Source organism: Chionomys nivalis, chromosome 6 (assembly GCF_950005125.1).
Source record: "Chionomys nivalis chromosome 6, mChiNiv1.1, whole genome shotgun sequence".
Taxonomy (NCBI): domain Eukaryota; kingdom Metazoa; phylum Chordata; class Mammalia; order Rodentia; family Cricetidae; genus Chionomys; species Chionomys nivalis.
Genome location: NC_080091.1, coordinates 70,996,148 through 71,016,554, shown reverse-complemented (window position 1 = coordinate 71,016,554; position 20,407 = coordinate 70,996,148). Strand labels below are relative to the sequence as shown.

General features: G+C 36.4%; 1 protein-coding gene across 1 annotated transcript; it reads left to right on the top strand.

The window, feature by feature from the left end:
• The first annotated feature begins 1,377 nt into the window (after positions 1 to 1,377).
• Yipf7 (Yip1 domain family member 7) lies at positions 1,378 to 19,628 on the top strand. The gene is made up of 6 exons (XM_057772200.1): positions 1,378 to 1,436; positions 2,915 to 3,031; positions 7,717 to 7,880; positions 14,162 to 14,307; positions 16,910 to 17,091; positions 19,112 to 19,628. The coding sequence occupies exons 2-6, from the start codon at positions 2,916 to 2,918 to the stop codon at positions 19,272 to 19,274; spliced, it is 771 nt and encodes a 256-aa protein (XP_057628183.1). The 5' UTR covers positions 1,378 to 1,436; position 2,915; the 3' UTR covers positions 19,275 to 19,628.
• Positions 19,629 to 20,407: the final 779 nt, after the last annotated feature.

Genomic DNA, 20,407 nt, shown 5'->3' with positions numbered 1-20,407 from the left:
AAGGCTGGAATCTACCTAGGTATGATGACTCACACCTTTAATCTATCCCATTACTACAGAGGCAAGAGACCAGTGAATCTCTATGAATTCAAGGTTGGTAGGGACTATATAGGTCTGGGCCATTCATGATTCCTACCTCCAAAATAAGAACAGACTCTGTACTGTACTCTGTACTCAGTAGCTGGTCCACAATAAATTTGTGGATAAATATTATTTTACCACTGACATAGAAATAGAAATTGTTAAACAATTCATTTTTTTAAAAAAAATTTAACACCAGGATTTTAACAAGTAAGGAATCTGAAGTCCTAGAAAGGAGATTCAGAAGAAAGCAAACCATAGGGGAAATAGCCCCAAAGTTATCTGATCCAGAAGGACTGGAGACTACTAGCTATAATGTTTTCTGGGAGTGACTCAATGATATAATACAGAGGGTCAACTGTGTATCTTTCAAGGGCAAGGATGAGTTAGAAAGCCTCCAATGTCTCGAACTGACTTAAAATATAGCAGAACACATTCTGTACATAAAAACACTGGACCAGGGTGAGAAGGTGGCACATGGGTAAGAAGTGTTTGCTGTGTAAGCACAGCGCCCTGAGTTTGGAAACCTGGTACCTATGTAAAAAGTCGGTGTGGAAGCTCAGCTCTAATCTCAATGCCAAGAGATGGAGACAGAAGGATCCTGGGGGCTTGTTGGCCACTCAACCTAGACAATCAACTAGCCTTGTTCAGTAAAATTCTGTCTCAGAACACATCATGGAGAATGATGGAAGAAGGCACCTGGTGTCAACTACTTCTGGCAACATGCCACTCTCTGCATGCAGTCCCAACATACACCAAAACAAACATACAAAAACTAGGTCAGAATAATGTGTCTATATCTCAACTGCAGAAATTAATATCAGGTAAAGCCAAGATCACGCCATAATTCATCTTCCTAAAAATTTGCTCAGATTTGGATAAAATGAAAGCATTTCATTTTATTTCAGTGCCGAGCTCTTCATGTTAAGATCAAGCACTACAGATTTATTTTTATCACAGATTACTGGTAAATCTTACTAGACCGAAAACCAGAGCAGAAGTCACATTTAGCCCCTTGCTTTCCCTGGCTGACTTCCAGCAAATAATCTTGTTGCCAAGTTTAATGGACATGCACACAAGGATACTGGATTTATTTCTCCACATTATCTGATTTATGTCTGTATGTTGCTCGTTGTGTTTCAAGCCACAAAAAAAAAGTGTTATAAGATACTGTGTTGGCTTTTTGGCAGCGTTGCTTTCTTGGCTGTGTCATCTGTCCACTCCGTCAGCGGACAAATTTAGAAACTTTTATATACGGTCAGTGCATCTCCTTTTCACTCACTGGTTTGTTTAGATTTCCCAAGTACAGCTACGTTTGTTGGAGGATCTTTCCTCATAGCAATACATACAGACAGGTACGTGTCTAGTCTATCTGATCCTTTGAAAAACCACCTAGCATTTAAATAAAATACAAAAGGGGATTATGTAAGAACTCAAAGAGCTGTTACATAAAACTTGGCATGTTACCTAAAGTTACTGTATTCTCAAGAAAATCCCCCTCTGGGCTTCATAACTGTTTTTATGGGCTGAGAAACTTATACTATTAAGTTTTAGTCTTTATTTTATATTTAATATCGAATTTATATTATAGTTTGTTAAAGGATTCATTACTAAGTCTTGGTTTTAGTTTTCATAACTCATAACTACTTCATGTACATCACTAATGAAAAGTAACTTATTTATAAAATCAGCTGCATGAATTGCTATATCCACCTTTGCAAAGCTCTTTGTATTTTACTGAATCGAATAACTGATATATTTAACAACTGTCATTGAATATTTCTGATTAATGAAGATCTTAGAGTTAATGCTGTTTTTATGGATTTATAATTTTAAATTCATCATTGGGAGTATTTCATGGATGACTATAATTATACGGACTACTCCCAGTGGTTTCTAAATTCACTCTTTCAAAATAAAAATGGTTTTCAAAAACATAGGATTGAAAATCCAAAAGTCTCTGCTCTCTCCTAGAATTTTGAACCAAATAGCCATCCTGCCTTTTTGACATCTTGTTCTGTCACTTCTTGATCTCATTTTGTCCTTTTTCCATCCATTGTTTCTGGATTCAGTATGAGGGAAAGTCATGAACTCTGAATTATCAGACGTGACTTGAAGCAAAGTAGTAAGTGTAGGTGAAAGGACTGTTTCCTTAGCCTAGTGGTACAGAATCTATTTCTATCTCACTCATTCACAACTCATGATAGCATCCTGAAAAAAAGGAAGAAAATGTTCCAGATAGTTAATAGGAATTCCTAAGTATAATTAGGAAATATTTTATAAAGATCTACTTTTTGTTTAGGTGAACAAGAAAGACATTTAGTAAAATTTATATCCTTGGGTAAATTAAAAGTATTAATAATTTAAGTTGTTACTTTCTACCTTTTTTGTACTGTGTGTGTGTATCTAAGTACATGTCTCTGTGTGCACACACCTGTGTACTTGTACATCATTTTTAATTGCTTAGTTTGCAGATACTTGCTTGGTGTGCAGTTGTCGCACACCAAGTTTAAAATTTTCTCTAAACTGCCAAGAATGGGGTGCATGGGGGAAGGGTGTTGGTGGTTTCCTTTAGAAAAGCTGAAGTCATCTTACAGCCACAATAAGAAAGTGTGAAAACTTAGTATAGTCGTTGAAGTTGATTGGTTTTGAAAGTGACTTTCCAGCTTGAATTTCCTGCTTTTCCCCTAATAGTTAATTTATTCCTCCGAATAATATCTCCTTTGACAGGAAAACAACTATAACCACACCATCAATAAATCTTTGTACATATTTCAAAAACCTGAATTGCCTAACAAACGAAATAAAATCAGTCAAACTCTTAATTTTTCAGGATGTCTAACCTGGGAGAGTATGAGTTGGACTTTTACCAATCTGATTATGTCATCGAGAATCAGGAGCAGAGCTCTAATGATTCTAATGCTCATGGGAATCTTTATGGATCCAGAGAGTAAGTATTTGAGAGTGAGAAAACATACTCCCACTTTTAGAAATGTCAATGTTTTTTCAGTTAGTTCCTGATACATGGGCTCTCTTGAGGGAAGAAGTTAACCAGAGTTAACCGAGCAGTTGTCAATGAAGTATCCCCCATTAAATAACAAGAAAAGACAGATAAATTACCCCAATTTTCTGCCAATATTTTTTTAGTTGGTGTTCATGCCAAGTTACTGTTTCATTTATTCTTTTAAAAATAATGGTTTAATAAGAGCCCTTTACCTGATAGTTATCTGGACACTAAAAATGGATTCCATCTATTTTAAGACGTTTATTTTGTTTAATTTTTCTCAGAAATTAAGGTCACTACAAAATCACAGTAAGGATGAAACCCAAGGTCTTTTTATAATTTTTATTTTTAAAATGAGAATTTTCTGCATATGTACTGTAGTCACATAATTTCTGGCTCCCTCCAGTGTGCATTCCCAATCTCTCTCAAATTCATGAGCAACTCTTCTTGAGTAGTGTTGAATATGCACATGTGTATGTACACACACACACACACACTCACACACAATTCAGACATGTGTGTACATGAATCTGCTGAGTCCATTTGGTGTTGGTCTCTTATGCATACATGCTGATCACTTGGGACTAGATAGTTTATCAGGGGTTCTTACCTGGATACAACTGATTATAGCTCTCTTAGCAGCAATTGGTTGTCTGTAGGTCTTCATCTAGTGGTGGAGCCTATCCCTTATTCATGATGGCATGTCAACTAGCACTGTCCTTGTGACCTTGTTTAGGCAACCATGCCACTGAAATTCCACCGATGTTACTTCCTGTCATGTGTAGAAGATACTATGCTACAGCAGATGTCCTCTGGCTTTTACAGTCTTTCTGCCCACCCTTTCTGAAATGTTCTTTTAGCCGTAGGTGTAGGGATTGCATTGGAAGTGTATCAGGTGGGATTGGCACCCAACAGCCAGTTCTCAACATTTTGACCAGTTATGAATTTCTATAATCATTTTGTCTGCTGATAAAAGCTACATTTATCTGTGGTATAAGGCTATGTTTTTTTTTTTTTTTTAGAATGGAGTTAGAAAGTCTTTTCCATTACAGAGATAAGGTTTTATTTTTGAGGAGTTGAACAATAAACCATGCATTTTAACATGTGAATATTTGCCATTGACAGTATTGACATAAACATATTTTAAGATGTGTTAGGTATTGGAGATAAATTTAATTATAAGGTCTGGTGAGATGGATCAGTTAGTGAAGTGCTTTTCAAAAAAAATCATAAAGACCTAAGCTGAGATCTCCAGAAATAATGTGGAAACGCATGATGGAGTGATATGTATCTGTAACACAACATGGGGGAGGTAGTGATTGGAAATCTTCTGAGGATTGGTGGCTAGACATGTTAGACAAATTAGCAAGAGTCAGGCCAGTGAGAGATTCCTCATCTCAAAAACATAAGGCAGAGATCCATTGAGGAAGACCCTCAACATTGACCACTGACTTCTACATGTGCGTGTATGCCCCCCCCCCCACACACACGGGGCTGAAAACTCTTAACTTGAATTTTAAATAAAGGAAATGAAGAAGAATTTAGTATTTATTTTTATTAGAAAAAAGAAAGAAAGTAAGAAACAAACAAGCAAGCAAGCAGAGAAACCCCCACAAACTGAGAAAATTTGTCCTGGCTAGCATTGTTTATCTCTGTAATACCGAGAACAGTTAGCTTTTATTTCTTCAGCTGAGAGACATAAAGACATGTACTTTGTGTAGTTTTTGTCAAGGACAAATGCATCGATTTATAAAAGTATATATTAAAGCAAAGCCATCATTTGAATATTAATAATAACATAAGTTTCCAAAGCACTCTGCTATCCTATGATTTGGGTTCCTCAGCTGCCTTTCTGCACATTGTTCTGTGCATCTATGTTAGTGAACTGCAGGAAGGATCATGTCTTTCATAATTAACATTTACTGAACACTCTTCATGCATTATGAGCTGCCTTGAGCTTTATTAAACATGGCATTGGAATCCTGAACAACCCTATGAGGTAAGTATTACTTTTGAGAAGCCAGCTACAGAGATAAATTGATAATTTTTTCAAGGTTATTAATCAGTCATTTTTCTTGTTGCTATGACAAAACATCCATAAGCAACTCAAGTCAGAAAGGCTTTGTTTCTTTGTTTTCTTTCTTTGCCTTAAGGTTTGAGACTAGACACTTATGGAGTGGGAGGGGAGTCATAGACGTCATAGTTAGAGATTATGGTCACATTGTGCCACAGTCAGGAAACAGAAGGACATGAATGCTGCTGTTGCCATCATTATATTCTTTTGTTAAAATTTGGGTACGGTACAGAATGCTGTAGCCCAAAGTTAGGGGGTGTAGTTACACCTCAACTAATCCAATCTAGAATCTCCCTCCTTCACACATATGCCAGATGTTTGTCTCCTAGTTGATTCTAAATCCAGCCTTACTGACAATAAATACTAACCATCACAGTCAGTTAGTAAGAAGCAGGCTTGAGGTTTGGGGTCTAAGGTTGTTCGATTTTATATGAGGGGGAATGGAAGGTGTTCAGTTTCATCTCTGTCTAGGGAAATCTGGACCATATTCTTACTAACTGATCATCTTACACACATGACCAGTGGGTGCTACACTCATTCCTGAGTGGTGTTCTAGCTGAAAGGGAAAGGTACTGTTGTATAATGTTTCTACAACCTCAAATGGTGAGTGTCTGAAACTTTATCCCATGGTACCATTTATGATTTATACTTAAAGGGATAAAGAAACAACTAGAGGGTGCTTGAGCTTTAGTGAGTGCATTGAGTATGAGGCTATTTCAGAATGGTTAGTGTAATGATGGAAAATGAGAAAATGTGATCGGCTTTTCATTTCAAGTGCCCTGTTTCATAGAAAGGTGCACATTGCCTTGAAATCCCTATTCCTTTATTCATTCCCTCTTCCACATGATATTTCTACTTGAGTACTGCTTATTTCTTTTTTACTAAAATAAAGTTTAATATGAGGAAACTAAGTCTTTATTCTTAAGCTTTCCTATTCCACCCAACTGGACATTCTTTCCCCATTTGATTATTTATACCAACATGTCTCAGAAATCAGGATGACAAAGTGATAACACAGCTAAATGAGAAAAGTTCATGATTACACTGCATCAGCATGGCTGTACATGGCCCAATTATAAGCCATGGTTCCGTCCCACACTGAAAAAAAATGAGAAATATTTCATATGACTGGGTTAGCTACAGTAATCTCTATGTATGCTGTAGGAATTCAAAGTTGTTAGATCATATCTCTGCCTTTAATGAATGGTTAATGAATGACAAAACTCTTCCCTTTGTCTACGGCTTCATTTGCCAAGATAGGTCATTTTGGGGATCAAGGTTAAATATGTAAAAAGAATTGAATATGATTTTGTAAAATTTTATATTAAGATTAATCATAGAAGAAAATTTTCAAGAGTATTTTTTAAAAATATTTTCATAGAAAGAGATATCAAGATTTTTACATTTCAGAATCTGGAACTCTACATTGATCCTAGTCTATGGGTCATTGGTTAAAAGTAAAATAAAAGATGAAAAAATGTGATAGTTATTGATTTTTCTTTCCTTTCTGCAACTAAAAACTATGAAAAATGAACTAATTTTGTGGGCTCTTTTTATTTCTTTCTTCCTCTAGGACTATTGCAAGTTATTTACAAGGATCAAATATTTTTCAAGTTTCTCATTCATATGATAAAACAAATACTCATTTCTGGACATGTAAAAACATCATATTTTGGCAAAAGCAAATTTCTCTCTGTAAAAAGACTTTCAGAAGTTAGTAAGTAACTTGCATACTTAACAAGGTGCTCTAGCTAGTTGTGGATAATTTGATGAACAGTGATTTTCTGGAAATAGTCAGTATTGGAGAGTATATTTCTCTGTAAACAAAAGATTTTATAGATTTTTATTTCATTTATGTTGACAATACTATTAAGCTATGATTTTTATTAGTTATTCCTGAGAGCTTTTAGAAACTTTAATATGATGGAGAGCAGAGAGGAATGTTTCCTATGTAGGGAGCAGAGCCCTGCTCGTAAAACACAGTCCAGAAACCCAAGCACAATGCTTTGTGGGTTATTTACTTTTTTTTTTCTAAAATCTATTTTTTTAATTTAACTTATTTTTATTTTTTTAAAAAAGAAAACACTATCTTTGCTCATTATACATACCAATCCAAGTTCCTATTCTTTCCACCTCCTTCCACCCCCATTCACTTATTCCCCTACCCCACCCCCATCCACTGCACAGAGAGGATAAGACACATTGCTTTGGGAAAGGTCCAAGATTTAACCCTACTGCTTGTACTGGATTTTTGGATCATTTACTTTTGAAACTCTTTCTATTCTTCTGCGAAATGGTATTCACGGTGCAGTCTTGACCACATAGAGTTTCAGATGAGAAAGGGGGACAGTGACTACCATATGGCACATGCTTGATTAATACCGTTACTGTAGATCATTATTATAGGAGCTTTTTCATCATCCCTTACTTCAAATATTTGAGTTCAATTTAACTTAAATTAAGTGAATTCTTTACAAGGAAGATTGTGCTTCCCTTCCTTGATTTGTTGGGATATTGTTTTCTTGTATGTAAAATATAGACATTTTTAATTTTCTAGAGCACAAGTCACTGAGCAGCTTCAGCCTTCCTCTTCTGTTCCACCAGCGATGTTCCTGTCATCAAGTTATGCAGGGCAGCTCTTTGAGCCAGCGTCTACCTCAGACTATTATCCACAGTGCCCTTCAGAGGACGGTTTTGATGAGGAGCCTCCTTTGCTGGAAGGCAAGTTAAGGAAGTGTTGTTTTTAAGGTGTGCACAGCTCAGAGAACTACAGCAAGAATCGGGGCTTATCCTGTTCAGCCACGATGTGGCACACGGTGCTTTGTGTGTAATTACTACACAGCTAAAAAGAGTCTGCCAAACCAGGGCGCATACACCAAAACCATTACAAGTTTGTTGCATTATTGGCTGAAGTTTCTGAGCTTGTTTGTTCTGCCACTGTGAAATTGTTCATTGTTGCTGTTATTGAATGATCTCTGTTTTTGGGATTTGCACTGGAACCTTATGTAAACAGAAAAGACATGTTATGGAAAGGTGTTTATATCGAAGCAACAGCACTTTCTAACCATCTAAGAATGCACTTCATAACAACACTAATTTTAGTCTTTGCTGTTTGCCTGGGAGCAAAGGAGATAGTTTCTCACATTTACATTTGTGGTTGACAGGGAAGCAGTCCAAACTCTTTTCCTTCTCTGGTTCTCATGAGCTCGCTCTGGTCATTTTGGCAAAGCTAGGCAAAGGAGAGTACAGTTCTAGTTGATAAAAATATTCTTAGTAAGGAGACTCCGGACTCCTGGAGCTGGAGGTCCAGAGAGATTTTAGGGACTTTCTATTCATTTATTTCTATTCATACCCAGACGTTCTATGTCTGCCTTAAGAGGTTTTGCTGGAAGTAGCAACCCCAAGAAAAAACTTAAAACTCTACTGGATTTACATTAGAGAATGAAGCATAACTACTCAGTGGTAAAGTCCCAGTCTTCTGCATGTACGCCGGCTCTAAGTAGAGTGAGGTAAAAAGCAAGATTAGAATTATCAATGTTTTCCATAAAAGGACTGTTTACCTCATTTGAATTCAATAACTTCCTGGAGTTAACATAGTCTTCTTTCTTTGCCTAAAAATGTAAACAAGAGAAAGATTTAAATAATTGTGAATAATACAGAAAATTAGGCAATAGATCTGTTATAAGCTTAGAAGCTATTAAGTTTTGTGATCCATTATGTTTGATCAGCTCTTTCTATTTCTCCTCTGCAATTACTAAACAACTGAAGCTTATACACTTGAAGCTCATAAGCTATTTTTTTTTAATTATTTTTTTTTTTACAAGACAGGGTTTCTCTGAAACATTGTAACCTATCCTGGAACTCACTATGTAGACAAACTGGCCTCGAACTCACAAAGATCCACTTGAGTCTGCCTCCCCGGTGCTGGGATTAAAGGTGTGTGCCAGCAACTCCAGGCTATAATCTATTTCCACTAAATATTTTGGATTTTAACGATATTTTGCCTTAAAAAGCCCTTCAGTTGCCTAAGTGCATTCACTATACATATTTGAAAATATAGAAACGTATGAATTAATATATAAAGCAATTAAAATCTTGTCTCTAAGGATTAACCGTAAAACATTTGAATGTTTCCAGCAGCTCTCTTATTTTTTATTTGTGTACTTATTATGTATGTACACACCTCGTTACTCCAAAAGTAAATACTGTTTTTCAGTGAAAATATTTGAGTATTTTAAAATACAGAATAATACAATAATATATGGTCTTATTTTTAAGTTATTGTATCATGATAACTTTTATATATGAGTTTTTTAAAGCTATTAAAAATTTAAAACTTGATTTATAATCATCATATTACAAAACTCAAGTGCCGTAATTTAAACATACCTTACAGGTTACAGCTTACAATAAGTATTATTTTGGTGAACATCATAGTTAAAATCTTTTGGTGTGTGCATTATTTGGGATGCATCTGTAACAGTGAGAGAATTTGGTCAGGAGGCACTTGGAACATTGTCAGTTGACCTGGCAAAAATGAGTTTTCTACTGTACCATTAGAGTCAAATATGCAATATCTATGTAAAAAAGTAAAGATGACTACTTTGTGTTTCTGTTTTATAGAGGCCTGAGAGGTTTACATGTATATTATTTTTAGTTTTTCCATTTTTTTTGTGATTCTTGTCACATTAGCATTAAATTAGTTTTCCTTTCCTTATTTTAAGGTATATTTAGATAGCAATAGATTAATAGCCCTCTAGAAGATGTATTGCCGGAGGCTGCTCCTTCGTTCCTGGCTGCCCAGACTCGAAAAAAACCACACAGAAACTCTATTAATTAAATCACCGCTTGGCCTATTAGCTCTAGCTTCTTATTGGCTAGCTTTTACATCCTAAACTAACCCATCTCCATTAACCTTTGTATCACCATGAAGTCATGGCCTACCAGCAAAATTTCAGCAGGCTCCAGTGGAGGCATCTGTCTCCAGCAGTGGCTACGTGACTTCTCCCTGACTTCATTTCCCGCCCCCCTCAGCATTCTGTTTAGGTTTCCCACCTGGCTTTCCTCTTTTAAGCCACTGGCTGAAACCAGCTTTATTCATTAATCAATAAAAGCAACACATATATAGAAGGACCTTCCACACCAGAAGATGAATTTGGACAAACTTTTTTCTTGCTTATTTCCAATGTAATTTTCTTATAAATCTTTGGGGAAACATGGGAATTTTAGTATTTATATTTTAAAATTAAAAATATTTCTTGGAGACTTTTTCCAATTGTTTTATTTAGAACCAGTTTCTCTAGTTCAACACAGCATTTATATTAATTTCCTCAAAAATCCTCAGATTTTAAAATAATATTTTGTTTTATATTTTCATAAATGAGACCTATAAGATAAAGTGGAAAAATAAGCATTAATTCTAGTACAAGGGTTAACTTTAGTCTGTCAAGCTGAAAAAGTTACTGGAATTCATAGCTCTCTCTTGTAGCACAGGCTGATACATCTGAAAGGTCAGAGCCATAATTTATGTAAAAATAATGATCTTAATTCACTTTTATACTTCATGTCATATACTTTACTACCACTAGATGACAGCAAAATAATAAATTTTACATTCAAGTTTTATAGTGGTTCTATCTTCTGTTTTATACAATACGGTGTTATGTTGGGGGTTCCTACAATAAATACTTGCTAATAAAATTGAAAAGAAAATATTTTTAACATACATAGTCATTTGGAAACAAATTTTTCTCATGAAAATATTTAGTTCACCCTATATTCATTCATGATTTTGTGTGCAGTCCTTAAATATATCATCAATACATAGTAGAAACCAATATTGATTTTGTATATTATTTTTATATGAGTTTTTTTTTCAGAATGACTTATTACTTATTTGTAAAGAGAAAAAAAAGACATTTTTGTACCTAAGGCACTTAATCGTGATAATGAAATTTGAAAGTGACAGAAGCCTGGCATGAAATTAATTTAAACTGTGATGTTCCTCATTTTTTATGGTTTTCTGCCATTCATAAAACCTAGTACATTGGAAACTCCCAGGAATCTACAATGGTGACTAGATAAGACTCCTAGTATTTGAGGGTTACAGAGCCTAAACCAGCTATCTCCTATAACTAGGAAAGACATTAGTAAGGCACGGGGACACTAACCCAGCCATAAAACCTTTGACCTACAATTTTTCCTTTCTACAAGATGTACTAGAGTAAAGGTGCAAAGAAATTATGGGAGTGGCCAATATCGGTCCAGTCTGAGACCTATGCCTCTAGAGGGAGCTTACCCCTGACACTACCTACTACCAGGAAGCAGAGGCTGATTAGTCCGGAGTCCCAGGATAGAACCAAACAGGACTGAAAAAACAATCGATGAAATATCTCTAGTGATGTTCTGCTACACTCTAGACAGGAGCCTAGCACAATTGCCACCAGAGAGGCTTCATCCAGCAACTGATGAAATAGATGCAGAAACCCACACCCACACTTTAGGCGGAGCTTGGGGCATCCTGACAAAGAAGTAGGAAGCAGAGGGATCAAGGGCCCCAAGGAAAACCCACAGAATCAACTAACCTAGGCTCATAGGGGCTCAGAAATCCTGAACCAATAATTGGGGAACCAACACGGAACCAACCTAGGCCCTTTGCATACATATTATGATTGTGTGACTTGGTGTTCCTCTGGGACACTGAACAGTAGGAGCAGGAGCGGTCCCTGACTTTTTTTTTTTTTTTTCCCCTGATGTTGGGACCTTTTCCTCTATCGGCACTAAGTCTTATTGCAACTTGATATGTCATGTTTGGTTGATATCCATGGGAGACCTGCTGCTTTCTGAAGAAATTGGAGAAGTGAATGGGGGCACAAAAGTGGAGGGGTCTGGGAGGGGAGAAGGGAGAGGAAACTGTGTTCAGATGTAATATATGAGAGGAAACAATTATGGTAAAATCTTGCCCCACTTTAAGATTGTTGAACCACCCATCTCCTCCAGCGTATATGGTCATAAAGTATAATACACTGAAAGTAAAGGAAAAATGTAGAAACAGAAATGTACTCAACTTACTATTTTTAAAACTGCTTCTTTTTATTTTTTGAGATTATAGTATAATTACACTGTTCTCTTTTTTTCCTTCCAAAATCTCTCAAGTATGCATCCTTGATCTTTTTCAAATTCATGGCCTCCTTTTTCATTGATTGCTATCCCATGCACACACACACACACACACACACACACACACACACACACACATCCCTAAATACAACTTGTCTAGTCCCTATAATGTTACTTGTATGTATGCTTTTACTTGCTCACTGATTAGTAATGTTTATTTTCTCTCTCTTTATCTTTCTTTCGTAACCCACTACTGGGGGAAAATCTAGAACCTCACAAATCTGAAGCTGTTGCTTTAACTCTAACCTAACCTATGTCGCCAGTAGGTTTGAGTAATTTTCTGTTCTGTACGTATAATGACAGATTTCAACCAGGGGATTGCATGTATAAAAGTTTGTCTCCCTATGCTAGTTCACCTGGGTGAGCTAGCACCCTCTGACAGGGTTTCTAAAAATTTCTAAATTGTTGAAGGAAGGCCCCTCTATGTCTCTATGTGAGGATCATTAGAAATCCATCTTATGCAAAATGTCAACTTTGAAAAATATTAAAGTGGTATTTGTGACCATTGAAAAAAATCTGAGAATGGAGATGTGGCTCAATGGGAAATAGCGTGCCTAGTACCCAGTGTCTCTAAATAAATAGCTGAACTATTTTTGTCATCTGACCAGAACTATTTGTACATACTTGGAAGTACAATTGAATTTAGAAAGGTAGGTAGTCTTTTCTTAGGAAAGATGGAAGAAATCAGGTATATGGTTGATAGATGATAGATAGATAGATAGATAGAGTTAGATGATAGATGATAGATAGATAGATAGATAGAGTTAGATGATAGATAGATAGATAGATAGATAGATAGATAGAGCTGAGTTTAGAAATGTAGCCTTCCTTATAGGAAATATGTAATAAATTTGATAAACAGATGATAGATAGATAGATAGATAGATAGATAGATAGATAGATAGATAGATAGGTAGATAGTTTAGCTGCACATGGACCTGACTTCTCAGTGCTTTACAGGAATGAGATTGGACAATGTCGAAATGTAGATTTTCCTATTACTTGCTTTCAGATTCTGAAAGTTATATAACCTCTCAACATCTCAGACAGTTGATGCATACAATAGGAGTGAATTGACACTACCTTTATCATATGTATGTGAGACCAATGCTTGTAGATCTTGAAAGGCCAGTAAAGCCTGAGTAATCAGTCAGAGCTTGCTTTAGTGAGATGATTTTATTCTAATATTCTCACTCATAAAAAGAAAAAGATGAACTTGTCCTTAGTATTTAATCTTTGAGCTTATTGATTCAATCTCACAGTGCATTGATTTATAAACATCAGCATGTACCTCATGGCCACAGCTCTCTTCAAAAAGAGTCCTTCTCTTTCTTCCTTGTGGAGTTTTATCAATTTAGAGCAAGGTTAATGTTCTTATTAGGCAGAATAAAGGAAAACTCTAGACTTGGTCTGAGTGTCACTAACCAGTTCTGCCGTGGGTGATATGTCAGGATTCCAGAAGTACTCACAGTTGGAAGTGCGGACGGAGGAGAGATCTGAAGGGGTAATGGAGGCACGTCTAGTCTGTTAGCTGCAATGGCAGGTTTTACTGTATGTCAATTTCATGTTTCTAAATATTATTAAAATGTTGCTGCATGAAACCGATAAAAATTTCATCAGAAGAGAATTTTTCTTTAAACTCTTTTTTTGGGGTGTGTTATTTGTTCACTCTATATAGCCTTAAACTTTAGATTTAGATTCTGATGCCAAAATAGAGCAATGGTCTTGAGATGTCAACCAAAAGAATTGATACACTAACTTTGAAATAATAAAACTCTCTTGTTTTCTATATTTACGTTAGACTATTTATTTTCTTTTTGCAGAACTTGGAATTAATTTTGATCACATATGGCAGAAAACCTTGACGGTGCTAAACCCAATGAAGCCAGCAGATGGCAGCATCATGAATGAAACAGATCTCACGGGACCCATTCTTTTCTGTGTGGCTCTGGGAGCCACATTGCTTATGGTAGCTTCTGAAAGCTAACCTGAACTTTCAAGCTTCATTTTCACTGGAGCTAATTTTGAAGCATTTTCTTTTAAAACAGGAGAAAACTGCTTTCTAACAAGAATTAGGACATGAGCTTAGATCCCATCACATAAAAGCTGGGTGTAGAGAAGCATGATTAAAAACCCAAGCACTGGGGACCATGATGCTCACTAGTCAGCCACTGGGGACCGTGATGCTCCCTAGTCAGCAGTTTTACCAGTCTGTGAGCACTAGGATCCATGAGACACACTGTCTCAAAAAAAAAGATGGCCTGTACACACATATAAAAACACATACACAAACACACATGAACATATGTAGCATCTTCACATATATACAAAAGCAGCTATAACCTTCAAATGTGTTTTAAAAAGTATCTGTGACTACATACATGTTCTCTTCCCATGCACTAAATAATTTGTAATACTTGACAGCCAAGATACCGAGTAAAACCTAGTTTCTGTGTGGCCAGTGATCACACCCTTTTTATCCAGCAACAGCACCGTGATAGTGACCTTCCTTGTGGTATGAAAAATGTGAATGCCCTCTAACTCAAACACTGTCAACCACAGCTGCCAGTTATTCTTAGGGCTCCCTTCTTCTCTTTATTCACACAAATATGCTATTCTTGGATTAAGCGGCTGTGCAAGGCCATGCCAATTAATCAAATAGTCAGAAACAATCAGTTTAATATATTAACTCATCTTTCCCTTGCAAGTCATTTGTAACATAACAGCTGTTTGTTTGTTTTTCTTTTAAGAAATGACTATCATTTCTTAAAAGACAGGGTTAGTTCCATCATCAAGATCACTATTGGATACATAATGCTAATACGAGTTATTTTAATATCCTCTCTTGTGCTTTAAATACAAAACATTATAAACAAGGAAATCTTAACTGGGGGTGATAAATGAATTCTACCCATAATTCCCAATAAATATGATCTTAATATGTTGTTTTCACATTTATATGCTTCCATTCCTTCACTTCAAGACAGAAAGGTTTTACCTTTTTCATAAAGTTTACTAGAAACTGAGGTTTCTTGTAGTTCTAAAATTATATGAAATATGTGAAAAATATATATGTCATTAACACTTTACATAAATATTAACACTTAGATTTTTTCATCATTTTTCATTAGCAATTATTATTGACATTAATGTTAATAGGTACCAACAATGACATTCCAAAAACTCCAATTTAAGATAAGTCAAATTTCAGGATTAAATTTATTTGCTGCCAAGTCAACTCTGCACTCCCTTGATTCTATAATTAAAAGTTCATTGCATAGACCATTCATTATATTAGAAAAAGCAAACTAAATTCAGAGACAATATTCAAATTCCTTACATACTTCTGGATATTAGGATTCACAATCATCTGTAGGAGACACGCCCCTAGTGACTTTACTTCTCTCTACTGGATCCCATCTTTACAGAGTCCACAACTTCCCGAAGCATTTGAATACATAGGCATTTAGGAAATATGCAAACCACAGCCACTCCGATGTTTTTCCTTATCCAATATCAACACATGATTCATAGGCATTCTCATTCAACTGTTCTGGTCAGGCTATCAGTATGGTCTGAAAATCAGCAACAAAATGAGCAACACAAAAGTACAGTTAGGACTGGGTATTATGCTGCATGTCTGTCATTCCAGCACTTGGGAGATGGAAGTATAAGATACAAAAATTTGACCAGTGGGCACTGTATAGCTAGACCCTGTCTCATAAAACCAGGCTGGAGATGTAGCTTAGTGGTAAAGCACTTGTCTAATATCTACTAGGCCTGGGGCTTGATCCTCTGAACTACAAGAAATTTTTTTTTGGGGGGTGAGAGGTTTCAAAATAGGGTTTCTCTTTGTAGCTTTGGTGCCTGTCCTGGAAGAAGCTCTTGTAGACCAGGCTAGACTTGAACTTACAGAAATCTGCCTACCTTTGCTTTCTGAGTGCTGGGATTAAAGGTGTGTGCCACCATGGCCCAGCCAAGAAATTTTCTTTTAAGTGTTTAATTAGAAGAACACTAAGTATTTTAGATCAAGACCTGCTAACATGGGTAAATTACCCAGGGAGGATCTTAGACATTTGAGGTGAAAAGCCAGATGATTTATTTTATATTTTAATATTAAATCTTTGTTAAAATTTGTAACAAAATCTTAAGGGTATTTCTGTTTATAAGTGTTTGAGGCTATATTAAGTCTTATTTTTTTGCTCAATTATTCAGCTATTCAGTAAGAATGGGGCAAAAAATCATGTGTCACTTATTGCATTCTCTATAGAAAATGCATGATAAAAAATGATCCTGGCAATATTTTATCCTTTCTGAAGCATGAATAGCTCATCCCAAATATTATACATACATGCATATACATTCATGCACATATATTCAGAATGCTTGCTTGTAGTTTGTGTCACAGGCCAGGTCTTATTTTAACCAGAATTCTCAGAGCCCTGATGATAGTAGCTACCATAATATTCAGCAGCATTGAGTAAACTCTTGACTGTTCCCCGTACTGTTGCTATTCTTATTTCATCTCATATATATTGTGATTTCCAGTCATTTCCTTTGTGTTGTTCCAGGCAGGGAAAGCCCAGTTTGGTTACGTATATGGCATGAGTGCCATTGGCTGCCTTGGGATTCACACCTTACTAAACCTGATGAGTTCTGCAGGGGTTTCCTATGGCTGCGTGGCCAGCGTGCTGGGATACTGTTTGCTCCCCATGGTCATCTTGTCCAGCTGTGCCATCTTCTTTTCATTGCAGTAAGTGTTTGTACTAATTGACTCCACATGCGCCATCTTTGTTCAGGCCTGCCAGGCCAGGGCAATCATGGTTTCTTAACATTTTATCATTGAAATTGAGGGAAATCATGCTTGTTAAAAGTGACACATAGATTCAGAGGCAGAATAGGTTCAGTTTGGCTAGGGTGTTGCTCTTTTTAAACTAGTTTAAAAAATAAATCCAACCATGTAATATTTAAAACTTCTACTTTTAAGTTGTCACATTCTTCAATCTAAACTATTGGCACGGGTAACATAACAACTACAGAAAATTCACTTATTTGATTTTGGAAGAGCAAATGCCTGCTGAATTCTGACAAATTACTTCAGTGCCCAGGCATCCGCCTTCTAGGTAAGAAGCGACTGTTATGTCTCCGCTGGACTCCTCACAGCTGAGAATTCCCAGAAACCCCGATGGGGACATTAATTCTGGGGAACTTATGGCATACATGCTCAGTCAATACATTTTTTCCTTTTTCTTTCTTCACTGAGACATCTGGCATTTGCAATTCTAAACTATTCATAAGGATATCGTAGATGTGTTTCCCAGAGCACGTTCCCAAGGCTCATGCCTACCGCCAGCACTCAGTGACAGCAAGCAAGCAACTGCACAGTTACCTGTCATGTCTACAAAACACTTGGAAATAAACACTCACCCTTTTGTTCATTCTTTCATGTCCAAAGGAGATGTGACTTGCCTTTTCTTCTTGGATGATGCGGGTCTTAGGTAATTAATGGTACATTGGAAAGGATGTTGTCATATAGAGAGTTTATCACTACAAGGATAATCAGGTTAGAGAAGTAAACGTTTATGATATTTTTGTTATCACAAAGAGTTGTTCTTATGAAATTACTGAGAGTGATTTAAATGTGCTCATTCTGTTCAAATATGGTCTCATTTTTTATTGTAACATACTTGAGAATTACTGGAGCCCAATATTTACTTTATCAATGAGTACTCGGATTTACCAAAATAATTTGATAGAAAATGGACACTGTGAATGCATAAGTAGAACAAGCTGTATTTATTACATGTATGTATACATCATTGTATGTTTTATAAAGAAGCACACAGCTGTTTGTGTAACTGCTGACTCTGGCATACTGTTCTATACAGGGCTGTGCTGACATAGTAGTGTGGTATGGTTCTACAACGCTGTCTGATGTTTTCACAAAATAATACTATTATAATGTACAATTTTAAAATTCTAAGTGTCCAAGGGTATTTTCTGTGACTTTGGTATTTAGAACATCTTAAATGACATAAATGCTAAGGGACGAAGAGAAGATTATTCATAAAATTTAGATTTGGAAAATCTCTAGCAGTTTAGACATTTCCACCCTGAAATTATAAGGGCTAATGTGTGAGTTAGATTCTCACAACTCTGACAAAACACCTGAGGAAATTATCTTACACAAGGGAGCGATTTACTCTGACTCTTAGTGTCAGGTCGTGGTTGTGATCTTCTGGGGAGGGGCAGAAATGGTAATGAGGAAACTGCTTGACTAGAGCTGCTCATATTGGTACCCTGGAGAAAAGAGAATGAGAAGCATCTGGTGGTTGACCAAACGTCTTCCCTGTAGGTACTACCTCAGGCCTAAAGTTAGTTCCACCACTTTCCGCTATAGCTAGTAATGTGTAGCACATAGACTTTATTAAAAATCCAAACCGTAAGAGATGACTTACAAATACATTATATGGAATGGGAAAGGAATGGGGATGTTGGTAAGTGAGACTGATTATAACAAGCATTTCTGCTTTTTTTTTTTTTTTTTTGGTCTAGGCTTACTAAAATATAAACAAATCAGTCATAAGCAGTGGATTTTAGTGAAATCTTTTCCAACTGGCTGAGATCTTTTGAGCTCATCCGGGTAATGGTTCACCTTTGTAAATGGAGACCAATATTCTTGGCAGATGCAGCGCTGCATTTCAGGGGTAGCTCTGACTCAGTCTCCCCCTCTTCTCCAGCCATAAGACAGCTGTCATCTCTCTTTGTTACAGGGGCAACATCGGAACTGTGTCAGCCCTGCTCATCATCACCTGGTGCAGTCTCTCAGCTTCTAAGATCTTCATTTCCGCCTTAGCCATGGAAGGACAGCAGCTCCTCGTGGCTTACCCCTGTGCCTTGTTTTATGGGCTGTTTGCCCTTCTGACGGTTTTCTAAAGACTGCTCGATGTGGCTCTGCAAGATCCCACTTGCTTGCTGTTCAGATTTTTCTGGAAGTGCATTAGCACTCGAATTCAGCAAGATAACTTCTGTTTATGGCTGTTGAGAGAATATTAGCAGAGAGACAAAGCAGCACTCAAGGATAGCGCTCTAATAGCCTGCTTGGTGGCGATGATGTTTTCGTTTTTCAGTTTGGAGCATTAAAACACTTAAAATATTTTTTGAAATATTAAGAGATACAATCTCTGTACTGATAGAGGCTGCTTTTTCTCATTTCCATAGACATTTCTAGTAAAATACCATCCTATGCTTAACATTTATTAATTATAATAAATATTTTTCAAAAACGTTCATGACTATGTGCATATGGTTAAAATTTATACAGTCTGGCACCTTTGGAGAGTTCAGGGGTTTTATCTACACAGAGTCAACGAAACACCTTCATTTACCGTAACAACTGTTATGCGGTCTCATTAGAGAAGGTGTCGGCTCACCACATTCTCACTTCTCTCTCGCTTGCTTTAAAGGCTACGGTCTGTTACTGCAGCGCTCCCTTGTATATATCCCACAGGATCTTACTATATTTGCTCCAAAGAGGTAAAATGCTCCGATGGAAAAATCCCACATATTTGTATTAATGTGACTGAAGTTTCTGAAATGCCCCTCAGCACTGCCCTTTAACCTTATACTACATGTTTGTTTGAATTTTGTCTTTGTTCTAAGATGACCAAATAGCAGCAGTACTTTATTCTCAGCTCTCTAATCTTTCTTCCTCATTAGTTATTCTGACCTGATTTTATCTAAAGCTCTAAGTGTCTAGATCATCGTTTCATCTTCCCACCACATCTATCTGCTTACAAGCCATTCTACTTACATCTGCTCTGCTTCCCTTTCATTACTTTCTTCTGTCCACATCACTCTTTCCTCCATCCCCAGTATTTTCTCTCAGTTCTCATTCATACAAGCATATAAACATGATCTGGTTTCTACTAACTCAAAATAAAAATTTCAAGGGTAGTCTATATCTCTAGTCCTCTTTATAGGAAAACAATATCTTGAAAGGGCGGTCTTATCTCTGCTTTTATCTTATTACCTCCTCTTTGCTTTTCCTGGTCATCAGCTCAATAACT